Source organism: Aulonocara stuartgranti, assembly GCF_965226115.1.
Source record: "Aulonocara stuartgranti genome assembly, chromosome: 6".
In the NCBI taxonomy this organism is placed as follows: Eukaryota; Metazoa; Chordata; class Actinopteri; order Cichliformes; family Cichlidae; genus Aulonocara; species Aulonocara stuartgranti.
Window position 1 is genome coordinate 16718949 of NC_138944.1, and position 15205 is coordinate 16734153.

The 15205-nt window shown below is 39.4% G+C and overlaps 1 protein-coding gene across 3 annotated transcripts; it reads right to left on the bottom strand.

The window, feature by feature from the left end:
• Positions 1-694: 694 nt before the first annotated feature.
• Positions 695-12857, bottom strand: suz12b (SUZ12 polycomb repressive complex 2 subunit b). Of its 3 annotated transcripts, none has more exons than XM_082535313.1 (17): positions 12546-12857; positions 12158-12302; positions 11681-11727; positions 11520-11584; positions 11299-11367; positions 11126-11175; positions 10564-10649; positions 10247-10478; positions 9870-9975; positions 9664-9769; positions 9367-9544; positions 7485-7570; positions 6638-6781; positions 6114-6271; positions 5262-5460; positions 2254-2333; positions 695-1472 (listed from the first exon to the last, which is right to left on the bottom strand). In XM_082535313.1, the coding sequence occupies exons 1-17, from the start codon at positions 12558-12560 to the stop codon at positions 1166-1168; spliced, it is 2073 nt and encodes a 690-aa protein (XP_082391439.1). In that variant the 5' UTR covers positions 12561-12857; the 3' UTR covers positions 695-1165. The 3 variants fall into 3 exon arrangements, with proteins under 3 accessions (XP_082391439.1, XP_082391438.1, XP_082391440.1); XM_082535312.1 differs by having other exon boundaries at positions 7485-7573; positions 12546-12856; XM_082535314.1 differs by lacking the exons at positions 695-1472; positions 2254-2333 and adding an exon at positions 2341-2708 and having other exon boundaries at positions 7485-7573.
• Between the last annotated feature and the right edge of the window lie 2348 nt (positions 12858-15205).

Below are 15205 nucleotides of genomic sequence, written 5' to 3' on the forward strand. Positions count from 1 at the left end.
AGTTGGACCTGAAAAATCCTCCAAACAACACCATATTGCTTTGAAATGACAACTGCAACCTGTTCTTTACTAGATGCGAAACGGGGCACAGCTAAACGGGGCACAGCTAAACATTTGATGTGATTACACTATACACATTTCTGTCAGCTACTCGTAACCCACGTTTAAAAATATAAAATTCAATTAATGTGTCTCCAATGTTCTCAGAGCTTGAAGTAGGGGGAAGGAAAAAACAAACAAACTGCAGGTGCCTACAACAGAAAACAGCCGACATTGATTTCTCTGATGCTTTGCACGGCACACGGTGTGATGTGCTGCTGGTTGTCCACAAACAAAATACTCAGAAAACTTGACTTCCTTGGCTTTCCTTGCACTATCATCAATGTCAAACATGATGAAATGTAATTTCGGTTTTGTTTTGTTTTTTTAGCCTGGACTGAAATCTTACTTTATTCTGTAGTCCAGGATCCATGCTTACAGTACAACACTGACAACCTTGTCAGGAAACCCCACAATCCTTTTACTGTATCGCCCTTCATTTGAAATGTCATCCATAGCAGCGAATCCAGCCCTCCACAGATGATCATGAAAAAGCTGCATTCAAGTGCTGACGCAGCATGATCACATTTTTTTCCCCCTTTCCAAATGACAATTTCAAGGTAAGCCTTCTAAATACAAACACCAAGTGCTAAAATAACCATCTAAAAAGGATACATTTTTAATCAAGGTTATTGTGTACGTGTACAAATAAACAGTGACAATGTTACCAGTACAGTTTTAACTGTAGCTGTCTATCATACCGAAGGCAGTCGTGCCACAGTAAAAGACACTCCATTCGTTTACTCTCAGTGACACAAGGATAATTCAATGGCTCCTACAAAATGCATATTAAGTAGGTTCAACTTGCATCATTCAGTCCACAAATTCCTGGTTTGTGTAGAAGTGGGCAATTCACTTTTATATTGTTCATATTTGGTTCAGTTCAAGTTCCGAAAACTTGTTTACCTTGTATACTGATCTGTGTCCAGTCAGTTCATCTGCTGCTCAGTTCTCCCACCTATCTAAGCACCAAAATGTCGGTAAAGTCCATTTAAGGGAGCAGGGGAGGGGGGAAGAAAAATACAGAAAAATACAACAATCATAGTTCCCTCCAGCCAGCTTTACATCAGTCTGTTAGAGCGCTTTTTGTCCTCTTGCCCTGCTGTCCCCCACTTGGGGTGATGGCATTTCCATTACAGGCTCCTGCTGGATTCTGATCCTGCTGGTCCAGCTCAACTTCCGGCAGCTCTTCTTGTATCTGCCGCAGTCGGGCCATCGCACGATCGATGGTGGATGTGCTTACCAGGTTGAAGTCGTGCATGCTGACTAGGTGCAAGAGGAAGTTGCGGCAGAGGTTGCGCCGGATGATGTGAGCGCCGCGGTCCTCCACGAAAAGCATGATGGCCTGATTCATCTGGTTGTCTGCAATGAAGCTGAAGGGGGGAATAATCAAATTATACGAGTCTAGCATTTCTACAGTCAGAGGCTGTAAAAACACCATCAGCTACTTTGAAGTCACTCATTAATTTGCGGACTACCATTAGAAGCGTTGAGCTCAGCAGCTCCAGCACTGATGTTTTGGAACCAGATTTCATGAGTGTGTGTGTGGTAGCTACATGTCAACCAAAGGCTGCCCTGCCCTAGAGGATACCCTGCATTACTGATTTTACTCTGGGACCACTTTTAACATAATGTACAAAGAACCTTATGTGCCTTAAAAACAAAAAACAGACTGGAAACTGACAATCAAATTCAAGGCTTTTTGACACACTCATAATGGAGACATGTTTCTCACAGACATCTATGATCTGACTCTTTTACAACTAAATGTGTCGCCACCTGCTGGCTACTGAAAGAATGCAGGTTTTAGAGGCTCCACACTGTGACCAAAATATGTAAAAACTACAATATAACTGCTGGGTGGTTTATTAAATTGAGCATATTCTTGAGGATTTTTTTTTCTGATTTGTTTGGAATTGTCTGTGACGACATCCTGTTTAATCCCATTTATTATTTGCAAAAAGTTTCCCAGAGCAAAAAGTTAAGAAATAAAATAAAGTAAATAAATAAAGTCCAATATGTTTTCCCCTCACCCAGTTGAGAAAAAAAAACAACAAAAAAAAAAAAAAACCCTGACACAGTTGAATATAAACTAGCTACACCGTTATAAGCATCCTGCAAAATCTCTGCTTCAAACTGATATATTCAGCATACCCATGCTTCATGACGTGCAGGTTCCACAGCTTCATCACCTCCTTCTCTCCTTCATTAACGTCCGTGAACTCATCCAGTTGCTATAGTAATTAAAGAAAATAAATAAATGATACTCAATTAAGATACACTCCAATATGAACAACTTGCCATATAAGCCAAATGTAACAGTAAAACAGTGTAATGTGTGTCGAGTTTTACATCATTACAATTTCAATTCAATTCAATTTTATTTATATAGCGCCAAATCACAACAAAAGTCGCCTCAAGGCGCTTCATAGATACAGAGAAAAACCCAACAATCATATGACCCCCTATGAGCAAGCACTTTGGCGACAGTGGGAAGGAAAAACTCCCTTTTAACAGGAAGAAACCTCCGGCAGAACCAGGCTCAGGGAGGGGCGGCCATCTGCTGCGACCGGTTGGGGTGAGAGAAGGAAGACAGGATAAAAGACATGCTGTGGAAGAGAGACAGAGGTTAATAACAGATATGATTCAATGCAGAGAGGTCTATTAATACATAGTGAGTGAGAAAGGTGACTGGAAAGGAAAAACTCAATGCATCATGGGAATCCCCCGGCAGCCTACATCTATTGCAGCATAACAAAGGGAGGATTCAGGGTCACCTGGTCCAGCCCTAACTATATGCTTTAGAAAAAAGGAAAGTTTTAAGCCTAATCTTAAAAGTAGAGATAGTGTCTGTCTCCCGAATCCAAACTGGAAGCTGGTTCCACAGAAGAGGGGCCTGAAAACTGAAGGCTCTCCCTCCCATTCTACTTTTAAATACTCTAGGAACAACAAGTAGGCCTGCAGAGCGAGAGCGGAGCGCTCTAATAGGGTGATATGGTACTACAAGGTCATTAAGATAAGATGGGGCCTGATTATTTAAGACCTTGTATGTGAGGAGCAGGATTTTGAATTCAATTCTGGATTTAACAGGAAGCCAATGAAGGGAAGCCAAAACAGGAGAAATATGCTCTCTCTTTCTAGTCCCTGTCAGGACTCTTGCTGCAGCATTTTGGATTAACTGAAGGCTTTTCAGTGAGTTTTTTGGACATCCTGATAATAATGAATTACAGTAGTCCAGCCTGGAAGTAATAAATGCATGAACTAGTTTTTCAGCGTCACTCTGAGACAGGATATTTCTAATTTTAGAGATGTTGCGCAAATGGAAGAAAGCAGTCTTACATATTTGTTTAATGTGCGCGTTGAAGGACATGTCCTGGTCAAAAATGACTCCAAGGTTCCTCACCGCGTTACTGGAGGCCAAGGTAATGCCATCCAGAGTAAGAATCTGATTAGATACCATATTTCTAAGATTTTCAGGGCCGAGTACAATAACCTCAGTTTTATCTGAATTAAGAAGCAGAAAGTTAGCGGCCATCCAGGTCTTTATGTCTTTAAGACATTCCTGCAGTTTAACTAATTGGTGTGTGTTATCTGGCTTCATGGACAGATAGAGCTGGGTGTCATCTGCATAGCAGTGAAAATGTATGCTATGTCTTCTAATGATACTGCCTAAGGGAAGCATGTATAATGTAAACAGAATTGGTCCTAGCACTGAACCCTGTGGAACTCCATAATTAACCTCAGTGTGTGAAGAGGACTCTCCATTTACATGCACGAATTGGAGTCTATTAGATAGATATGATACAAACCACTGCAGCGCAGTACTTGTAATACCTACAGCATGTTCTAATCGCTCTAATAGGATATTATGGTCAACAGTATCGAACGCTGCACTGAGGTCTAGCAGGACAAGCACAGAGATGAGTCCACTGTCAGAGGCCATAAGAAGATCATTTGTAACCTTCACTAAAGCTCTTTCTGTGCTGTGCTGAGCTCTGAAACCTGACTGAAACTCTTCAAATAAACCATTCCTCTGCAGATGATCTGTTAGCTGTTTGACAACTACTCTTTCAAGGATTTTTGATATGAAAGGAAGGTTGGAGATTGGCCTATAATTAGCTAAGACTGCTGGGTCTAGAGATGGCTTTTTGAGTAAAGGTTTAACTACAGCCAGCTTGAAGGCCTGTGGTACATAGCCGATTGTTAGAGATAGGTTGATCATATTTAAGATCGAAGAATTAATTAATGGCAGGACTTCTTTGAGCAGTTTTGTAGGAATGGGGTCTAAAAGACACGTTGATGGTTTGGAGGAAGTAATTATTGAAGTTAACTCAGAAAGATCAATTGGAGAAAAAGAGTCTAACTTAATATCAATGGTACTAAGAGTAACTGTAGATAATATTACATCTGTGGGATGATTATTGGTAATTTTTTTCTCTAATGATAAAAATTTTATTTGTGAAGAAGTTCATGAAGTCATTACTAGTTAACGTTAAAGGGATGGTTGGCTCAAAAGAGCTCTGACTTTTTGTCAGCCTGGCTACAGAGCTGAAGAGAAACCTAGGGTTGTTCTTATTTTCTTCAATCAGTGATGAATAGTAAGATGTTCTGGCTTTGCGGAGGGCTTTCTTATAAAGCAGCAAACTATTTCTCCAGGCTAAATGATGATCCTCTAGATTTGTGACAATTGTGAGTAAGCAGTAATGAAAACTCATCAGGGGCTAATCTCACAGGTTTTCTGTCACTCCTGTCAGAAGTGTAACTAACAGACTTTGTTCTACAGGGTTCGGTGAGATCAATAATGAAGTGACACATGTTGTGTATCAGTTGAAGAACAAGCTGAAGAGGTGTTCAGTGTTGGCAGCAGTTTTTCTGCCCTGAGCACCTCCAAGTTATTTATGGGTGACCGGCCCGACCCAAATGATTTCTCACTCTGTTGCTATGGTAACTCTGAAATCTTTGTTTTGCCATTTCTCAGGTTTTTTTTTTTTTTTTTTAATGTTTCCCTCTCATCCCAATTGTGGGGGTCTGGGAAATTCAAGGACACAATCACAACTTTTCTTTGGATTTATTTCATTGGTGAATCATTTCTCCTTTACTGAAGTTGATGACAATCAGCCTTTTACTGGGTAAAAATGACTTTATGAGCACTGGTTTCTCACCGTGGCAGTTTTCTCCCTGAGCCACTCTGGATCCCTTTCATCCTCGCTGTCTACATCCATTTCCTGAGGCCGCAGGGGCATGCAGCTATCACTGTGGAAATAAAGGCGGTTATGTCCACTGACATAGGTCCTCTGCTGCTCCAACTCTCCGTCCTCAGACTCCAGGAACTCTGAAAGACTTGGTTTGGTCCTTTTGGGCCTAGCAAGAGAAGAAGAAAATTCATTTTGTATTTAACACTGTGTAGGCTGACATTTCAGAAATATATAATTTTACTGTCGTACATATGAAATAATATTTTCAAAGCATCCCCAGTTTGAGGTGGAATTGAGGTAACCTTTAATAAAATGTACGTAACCTTGCATCCTCACCAAAATAAACATTTGCTCAGTTGTTAAAACTAGGATATAAATTTATAGGGGGTTTTTATACACTTGTCCGGATTTTTTGCCATAATTTGCGTATGAAGTTTTACGTGTTAAGGTTTGTGACTTTTAAAGTAAAGGTTTATGATAAATATGAAGATACTCCCCTCAAAGGAATCAAGTAAAAACTCTTCACGCTATTGTCGGTGTATGCTTTCATCAGACAATTACATCTCGGCTTTCCAGACTATTATCAACCAAACTCATTTCTACCAGATACATTAGTATAAGAACATATCAGAGCTAATCCGTTTAGAGTTGCCTTCCTGCCAAGTTCCTCAGACTTTTGCTCCAAGTCTGTTTAAACCATGGTTAGTGTGCATGATCACGTCATTAACGTTAATTCAGCTCATTACCCCTTCATTAACAGACAAACAAAGAGGAAAATGAGTCAGTTCTGTTAACTCTGACTGAAGGTCGTGTGTCTACCTGGAAACCAGTACGTGAGTCACAGCGGTCCTCTTGACTGGGCCGTTGCGGCTAAAAGCAAAACCTGGCTGGCTGTGGATGTCCTGAGGGTTGCCAACGTATGAGCCGTCATAGCACTCGTTGATGGAAACGTCTATCCTTGCTCCTTTAGGGTGAGGCTGCAGATTAAGAAACAAATAAGAACTATATCAACCATTCAACTGGTAAAACAATCATTCAATGGTTAATATTTAATATGGAGCAAATGATGTGATTAGATAACAGATTAAATATTTGAGGAAAAATCAGGAATAACGACAATTAGAATAATCCCAGTCTCCTTGCACTCTTTAACTGACAAGACTGAAAACACATAACACAAGTGTATAGTTTATACAAGTGTTTTAAGATACAGCTTGCAGATTACACCCCCCCCCCCACACACACACACACACAGCATCTTTGAACTTTAAGACTGTGTGAGATCCCATGATGTCTTGTGAAGACTCATGACTTGCCCAGCCACACACACACTTATTTCTTACCACATAGTTGAAGATAAAGCGGGAGTGGGAGAGTTTGAGGTGTTTGAGCAGACTGTAGAGTTTGCTGCAGTTCAGGGTACACCAGGGACAGTGAAGATCATCTCTCGCCTCCGTCTGCTGCCGCGTATTATTGTTGTACAGAAACTGAGGAAGAACAAACCATTGATTTACTACAAGATAAACCAGAGATGGTGAACCTACAGCAGATGTAAAGCAGGGTCATAAAAATCAGAGTTACTGTCACTTATGACACACTAAGGGCAAGCACCCAAAAGCTAAAAATAAGATAAGATAACCTTTATTAGTCCCACACGTGGGAAATTTGTTTTGTCACAGCAGGAAGTGGACAGTGCAAAAGTTATGAGGCAAAAATTAGAATACAATAAGAATAAATACAGTACACAACTGTACAGAATAGAATAAAATACTATATACAGTAGAATAAAATAAAATAAATATACAATAAGATAAAAATAGAATACAAATACTATATACACCTGAGTAAAAATACAACGATGACAGAAAGGATTATTGCACTTAGTATTGCCGCTACATTAAGTTTTAAAAAGGTGAATGATTACTAGTGGTGCAACGGATCACGGTTGATCTGTAATCCGAACCGTGAGATTTTTTGATCCGTTGCACCACTAATGATTACAAAAAAAGGGGGGAGGGGGAGGGGGGGGGGGTCAAAACATGACAGTAATTCTAAAACAGCTCCAAAAAAAAAAAAAAAAAAAAAAAAAAAATACCACAAAGACACTGCACATTTTTATCAACCTAAACAAATGGTTCTTATAATAAGTGTGCCAGGCTCAAATGTATTCCTTACTGTTGTGTGGTGTACCTGATAAAATATACGTAGCTTCTGTCGCGGCTCACATGGGACCTGCTCTTTCTTCGTCTGAATGTCTGTGCTGACTGACTCTTTCACTGCTGACAGGAACAGATGGAGAAGTTAATTCTTGGAGAGTCACCAAATAACAAATTATGTGGACTTTTTTTGTAAACACACTGAAGGGCTTCTTTGAGAAGGAGAAATTGCATTTCCCCCCCTCCCCGCCCAGTAACAAAAGATACACAATCTAAGTGCAAATACACCTGTTGATAAAGCCCATTTCAGACATGGAATACGCAGCATTGTTGTAGCTTCACCTACATGTTTATGTAATGACCTGATGACATTAAAAACACACGGTCACTGAAGAATTTCACCTTTGTTACAACACAGAGCACAAAAAGAGTTTCCTTTCCACCACAAGAGTAGAAGCACACCTAATGAGCAAATAAAGGAGGATGAGTGCTTACATTTCTGAAATGGAGAGCATAAGTGACAGGATTTAAAACTTGATGTGCAGATGAAAGGTTAAGCCACAGAGAAACAATCACAAGTGCTTAAGGTGAAAGAGATGAGAGAGATACTAACCCACCCCCTCACTAGGCAGGTCAAGCGTTCCTTTAACTATATCGTTAGTTATATTTAGTTGCATATAAGAACCCATATTGAATACTGACATTCATTCGCAAAACAAAGACTTTAGACACTCCTACTCTGTGCGCAGAAGTCCGAGAGATCTTCCAAGAAAGGTGTTGCCATGTTCCAGAAAAAAATAAAATAATTATTGCTCAATAGTCAGCGATTTCATACCTGTTCCTCTAATCTGGAACATAACCTGCTCCAGGACAGGTTATATACGCAGCATAAGTTACCATGGCGAGCTACTCCCGTAAGAAGTAATCCACCTTTGTAGTACTGAAAACCCAAGGTTAACCCTCAAGTTGCTGAGATAAGCCAAAATCCAGCTTCACAGCAGAGACCTCTGGTCCCCTGTTCCAAAACCAACCTAAATGCAAACAGATCATTTATGACATGGTTACACTATCTTAGCATTAAATAAATTGAGCCATTAGGGGCTCTGACTAATGCTAGGGGACACTTTGGCTGAGGAGCACCACTGCAAAATGGTAACATTAGTAAGTAAAGTATATCAGTTAGCACTGGAGTCAATGTAAATAATGTTACATCCAAACAGATGGCTAGCACTCACCATATCAAAACAACCCGAGCTTTTAGAGATAATTAATAGGACCAACTCATAACTGTGTGTATGCACACATGTCAGTCCACACACAGTTACTAATGATGAGACGTCAGGCAGTGACTCATAACTGCTTTTTGCTCATTTGGAAGCATTATGCCAAATACTGATACATATAAAATACTCCCCCAAAAAATAAATAAATAATTAAGTAGCAACATTGTGCCTTTTACAGAAGGATTGACGGGATTGTTCCAACATGATGGTGACGTGCAGAGGTGCCTGCACATTTATGGGATGAAAAGCATGTCTGAAAGGGACTCAACAGCTATTTACACAGCGCCTTTTGCCAGATTCAGTTACAAATAGATCATCCCACACCAACATCATAGTGGGCGAATAATCCAAAAGCATGACCCACTCGGGTTTGTCAGAGAATCTGTTCAGGAAATCTCTTTATTTGGTGTTTTGTCTGAACCCTTTTGCAGTGCTTTTAATTAATTAGAAGATCTGGCCTTCTCTTGTCATCTGTGGACATTTTCTGGTCCTCCTCTTGAATGTAATATAAGATAAAATGTAATCCAGGGATTTTGAAAAAACCGATAGCATCACACTGATAGAATTTTTCCACGTCATTTCATTGCTCTAAATTTCTAAGTTCAAGCTACCGTGAATTGTTTTTGTACTTACTCATGAGGGCAGTTCGGTGGTTGCTGGTTCTGGTCTCCATAGGGCTGGAGCTATCCGAGTTGCGCGTAGAGAGGGGTTTAGCCACAGGAGCAGTGGACTTTCCACTGCCATCACCTGTCCAACGCAGCGTGAACTGCAATGTGGGTCCCTGAGAAAATGTCTCAAATGGTGGCAGTCTCTGTGGGACAGTCATGGTCAGTGAAGCAGTGAGGTGGACAAGAAGGAAATTAGCATTCAAGTTCAATATGACAAACACAATTACACCTTCCTTTCAGAGACCGAATCCAGCCAGCCTACCTTCCCATCAAGAATGGTTTCCCATGTGGCTCGCTTCTTGCTCACAGGGCTGTCGTCCATCCCTTGCATTGACACCTCATACTCCCCATCCAGCAGCTGCAGTCTCCTGTGGACAAAGCAGTGCATGTTTTGAGGAGTACAGGCAAAAGCGACTGGAAGAGGGACATATTTAGAACTTAAAAAGGAAAGAAAGTACAAATCCTTACCTATTCTTATCAAAGACGGTCATCTGTGCAACATAGGTCTCTGTGGTCTGTCCTTCATCCCTATGGGATGAACTTCGCTTCTTTCTATTAGGAGTATCTGTTACATCTTCATGTTTAAAAATAAATAAATAAATAAATAAATAAATAAATAAACAAACAAACAAACAAACAAACAAACAAAAACTGAGACCAAGAATGTAATATCTAGCCAGCAACTATTTCAGTTACAGCTGGTATCATTTTCAGATGACATGCTCACAGAAAGAATATTCAATCCCTTATGCTACTCTCCCAACAAACTGCACTGTTAAATTATTCATCTAAATGGTGCACAGTCAAAAACAGAGCATGAAAAGGTTTTACTGTGGGATTCCTACCAATGTTTTCATTGGCCTCTCCATTCACTAGACCACTGGCATCCCTTCTCCCTGTGTGTGATACCCTGAACAGAAGCGAGTAGGACTTCACCATGTGGCTGTTGCTGGGCTCAAATTCATTGCTGGGAACCAGTAAGGAAGGGTAGGAGCCGGGCTTGGTTTGGTTACTGTCGGGATTCAAAGGCACCTGCTTTTTACCTGTAGGCACTTGCTTTATCGGGCAGCTGACATCCTGAAATACAAAAACAACCACGAGTGAGCAACGGCAGATGCATTGACATGTTGCCAAAAGTGACAGACCCAGTGTTTTACTTTACCTTGCGTTTTTTATGGCAGACTTTGACAAGTAGCACCTCTAAGGACACAGAATTTTGTTCATTTTCTGAATTCTGAGATGGCTTTTCTAGAGGGAAACAAGAAGAGTTTGTGTCAATCACAAACAACTGTATATTCTTCTTCTTTCTTATATACATAAGAAGCATCTCTTAACATCTAAGGAGCTTGGAAAGAAAAGCGTCTGGACTTCTTTAAGTTGCTTGAAGACGTTTCACCTCTCATCCGAGAAGCTTCTTCAGTTCTAGGGTCAAATGGTTGACCTTGGACTGAGAACCTTCACAGACATATCTCTTAACATCAATTAATGTTATCCTACATGCAACTGTAAGACTGCATAGCAGTATGTTGGCACAAAAAAAAAAAAAAGTGTGACTACTTTTGTCATTTCTATCAATGTGGTTGTTTAACATGTGTCAAAGCAAAACCAAATTTCAAACAGCTGAATATTATAGAAATTTCTGACACACCTAAGCATTTGAGTCATTTCTTTCATAGGGAAATACACAAAACACAGGTACTTGGTGAAGATTAACATGTGCTTACCATCCTTATGGAAGAACCCAGTGAATGTTAACTGTAGATGTGAGGACAAGCTAAAATAAAAAATAAAAAAAATGCACAGGTGAAACTAGGTCATATCAAGTGCTACAACTGTTATTAGCTTTGTTCAATACAAAATACAGAAAACAGATGCAACACTTGTAAAGCTGTGTTACCTTGGAGAATCCTGCTCCCCCTTCATCTTCACCACTGTCTGCAACATATCATCCACTTTGAATGTTTTCCTGGAAAGAAGTCAGAGAACGTTTGTTCACAAACATCGTTAGGAACAAATCATCTTTAACCAACTATGACAGTGCATCGTTATGACAAAAAAAAAAAAAAAAGAAAAAAAAAAAAAAAAAAAGAAGGATTCCTGTTTCTCCAGACTCCATACCTTCTGGCATTTGTTCGACCATTTCTGTGAGACATGAAGGTGAGTGTCCTGTGCAAAAATATGGGCTAAGAAAAAAAAGAGGGTGGGCGGATATCAGTCATTTTCCATCAGCAGTTTAAAGCAGTTAAATTAAGATACAAATGTGTAGAGTATTCACTTACTGCAATCAAATTCCTTGTGCGTAGAAATCTGTATATCTGAGTTGGTTCTAGAAATACAACAAGTCTTGTTTTAGACAGTATCACACCCCTCTCATACAGACTTGATCTGAAAAACCCATCTATGTAGTGCATTTCTCACATGCCAACACTTCTTCTGGTATGTGGTGACTAATTTGACATGACCCCCCCCCCAAAAAAAGAGAAAAAAGTATTGGGCGTGTGTTTTAGCCTGATTTCAGTCTGATAATTGTTACCTTACTACAGTAGTCATTACGTTAAGTTAAAAACAATATTTAGGACTCCATTTGGAATTAAACCAAATGCCAGACAGTCAAAAAGGCAACTAAAAAAAAACCCCACAATAAATCACAGTAAAAATGATCAGAGTAGCGGAACAATCACGCAAAGCACAGGAAAGTCTCTCGTGAACCCAAACCGTAAACTTGTACTATAATGTAACAAGTAGTGAAGTCTCACTTTCAAAGGCCTGTAGGAACAGCTCATGGTCGGCCTGAATCTGCTCCATCTTGGGCTTTTTTACAGAGTTCATCATTGCTGATGAGGCAGGGTAGACGGCGCCGTTAGCTTTGCAACTGGCCCCGCTCATAATATGACCTGAGTTCTGCGGAGTGAGACAACACCACACGTTAGAAGAAAAAAGATTAAGGCATAGGTGCGGGAAACACAACAAGTTAGCTTAGCAAAACACTAGCATTAGCACGCGAGCTAACGGCTAGAAGCACAGCGCTAACACGCTAGCCTGCCTTTTACCGCACTATTTATTCGGTTAATCAAACCGCCGTTAACAAAGCTTCCAAAATTTGTAAAGTGGCAAATATGGGGTATATAAAAAAAAGTAACGTACCCTGGCTGATGGCATTAATTTGCTGGCCTCGCTGCCTCTAGCACAAGCCTGGCAGACTCAACAGCAGAAACCTGTGAAGAGGAGGCGACAAGACGCTGGCTAGTTAGCTAGCAATGCTAGCATAGTTTACTTCAAAACAAACCTCCGGACACTCGAAGCTGTTCTGCATTCATCCGTCCGAAATACTACCAGTAGTTCTGGGTATATTGGACCCGATTATTGATATTCTATCTATAACTTGTTCTCAATGCGGTATCCCTTCAATTTGTACTGAACAACAGAGCACTGGTCAGTTGTCAGCCAATAGGAGATGAGCGGTGCCAATGCAGAACTTTGATTGGCTACTCGCTTCAGTAACGTCAGACAACGCGCTCTCGCTTTCCACGATTTTGCGGGAAATCGAGTCCATCTGCATTCATCATAACCAGACGAGCACACAGCAGCCAGAGCTCTGTCATTCACAAAATGTACTCAAGAATTCACAATATAAACCCTACGAACCCAAATATATTCCGTCTGACTATTTATTCAATGAAAAATCAATAGCAAATCAAAGATCGGAATTAATATTTATATTTTCTGTTTTATTGCATTGACCCATTGTTGTTGAGAGGTACTTCACATTTGTACGAATATTTTCAGTAGAACATAAGGATACAGGTGCTGTAGGTTAAATTGTGCTGTAAAAGTAGAAAAGTGTGGATAAAATCTATGTTAGTAATAAAATGTGGACGCTAAGAACATTAAACAAATAACCTAAAAACCTAACATTTACTTTTTAGTTTTTAATAATGTCGACATTATTCAAACAGATTGTACTCTTCCAGCAGGTTACAATAACTGTAATATTTACATACGTGGTATAAATGCTACGATTACTGTAATTTTTAAAAGATCATATTCTAATCCATGGAAGACGTTAGAAAAAATATTACTTTATATCACGGGCGTTTCTAGGTTTTTTGTTGTAGTTTTTTTTATTAATGGGGTGGCACAGGGAGGAATAAGAACACAAAGGAGACTAATGTGTGAACCCTTGTGTCCTATTATAGATTTATTACATGAAAAGTGCTGCTGTACTCCTTCTTTTTCCTTTCTTTCTTTCTTTCTTTCTTTCTTTCTTTCTTTCTTTCTTTCTTTCAGATACTCCCTTTTGGGGCCACCACAGTAGATCATCTGCTAAATCTCACCTTTTCCATCTCACCTGTCACGCCAAACTTCTGCAAGTTGTCCTTCACTACATCCACAAACCTCTTCTGAGGTCTTTCTCTTTTGTTCCTGCCTGGCAGCTCAATATTCAAAATCCTCTGTCCAGTATATCCACTACCTCTTCTCTGCACATGTCCAAACTACGTCAGCTTTGTCGCTCTAATTTTGTATCCAAAGCGTTCAACCAGGGGCGGATCTAGAGAAATTTTCTGGGGGTGGCATGATGGTAGCATGGAAATCAAATAGGGTGGCAAAATCAAAGCCTTTTTTGAAAAACACACATGCAAGTGTTACATATGGGTAAAATGATTCAAATGCAGTAAGTATACACGTTTCATACAAATATAGTCTATCACTTAATTATTTTCTGTAGCCCACATAATTAAAAATTTCAGTGACATAAAACATGTGAATTCACATTTTTATGTACTTTTGATTTACATTTGTATTTCACCTTCAAATTGTTTTAAATAATTTTTTCCCTTGCGTTGCTTGGTATCATTCTTTTTAGCTTAACCTCGCGTATCTGAATTTACAGTTATTCTTTCATTGACATACTATATTAACACAACTGATCTGAAATCAAACACAAAACATAACATCCGAGAAGTTGTTTTGTTTTTTGTTTTGTTTTTTTTTTTGGGGGGGGGGGGGGGGGGGGGGGGTTAACTGTAAAAACCACAGACACGTTTAGCAAATTATTTTCATAACTTCAAATACAAATATAAATTGTAAATTTTGAAAACTTATGCACAAATTTTGAAAATTATAAAGTTATATACAACTATTTATCTAAAAATGTAGCCAATGCATCTGGCGTTTTTTGTTTGTTTGTACAACCATTTAAAAATACTACTATAACTAAAATGAGAGAGAGAACAATCAGTTGTCACAGTAAGATGCCCGATAAAATTATTTGCGCCAGTAAAAAAATTGTTTGTCTGACACAAGACAGAGGAGAACACCGCAGGGATAAACTCTGCAGGCCTGACAACAGGAGATGTATCACTCCTCTGGTTTTCCACCTGGAGATGGTGTTTACATTGAAATCTACCTTTGTGGCCTTCATTTGTACCCACTGACACACAAAACAAAACAATGACTACACAAGACACTAACTACACAATACAACATAACACACAAACTATAAACTCCATGCTAAACGTCATAAATCTCTCGCATCTCAAAACTCTCTCTCTCTCACTCGTTGGCTTTTTTTCCCTTTTGCACTGTAATTAGAAAATGCTTTTTTGTTTTACCGTTTATTCCACGCTAAACGTGACGATAGTATTTAAAAATATATATATATATTCAGTTTAACCTGAGTTTTTCTTTTAATATATTCATTTCTCATCATGTCCATCCTGATCACTCCCAGTGAAATTCTGAACATCTTCAGCTCTTCCACCTGTCTTTTCATAAAATGGGGCTCCACAAGATTTTTAATATAT

What these genes read in the sequence shown, in the direction of transcription:
- suz12b (XM_082535312.1), bottom strand. An exon ending in AGAGGCCAATGAAAACATTG is followed by an intron (nt 9,976 to 10,246) that starts GTAGGAATCCCA and finishes TTAAACATGAAG; the next exon opens with ATGTAACAGATACTCCTAAT. An exon ending in GCTTTATCTTCAACTATGTG is followed by an intron (nt 6,272 to 6,637) that starts GTAAGAAATAAG and finishes CTTAATCTGCAG; the next exon opens with CCTCACCCTAAAGGAGCAAG.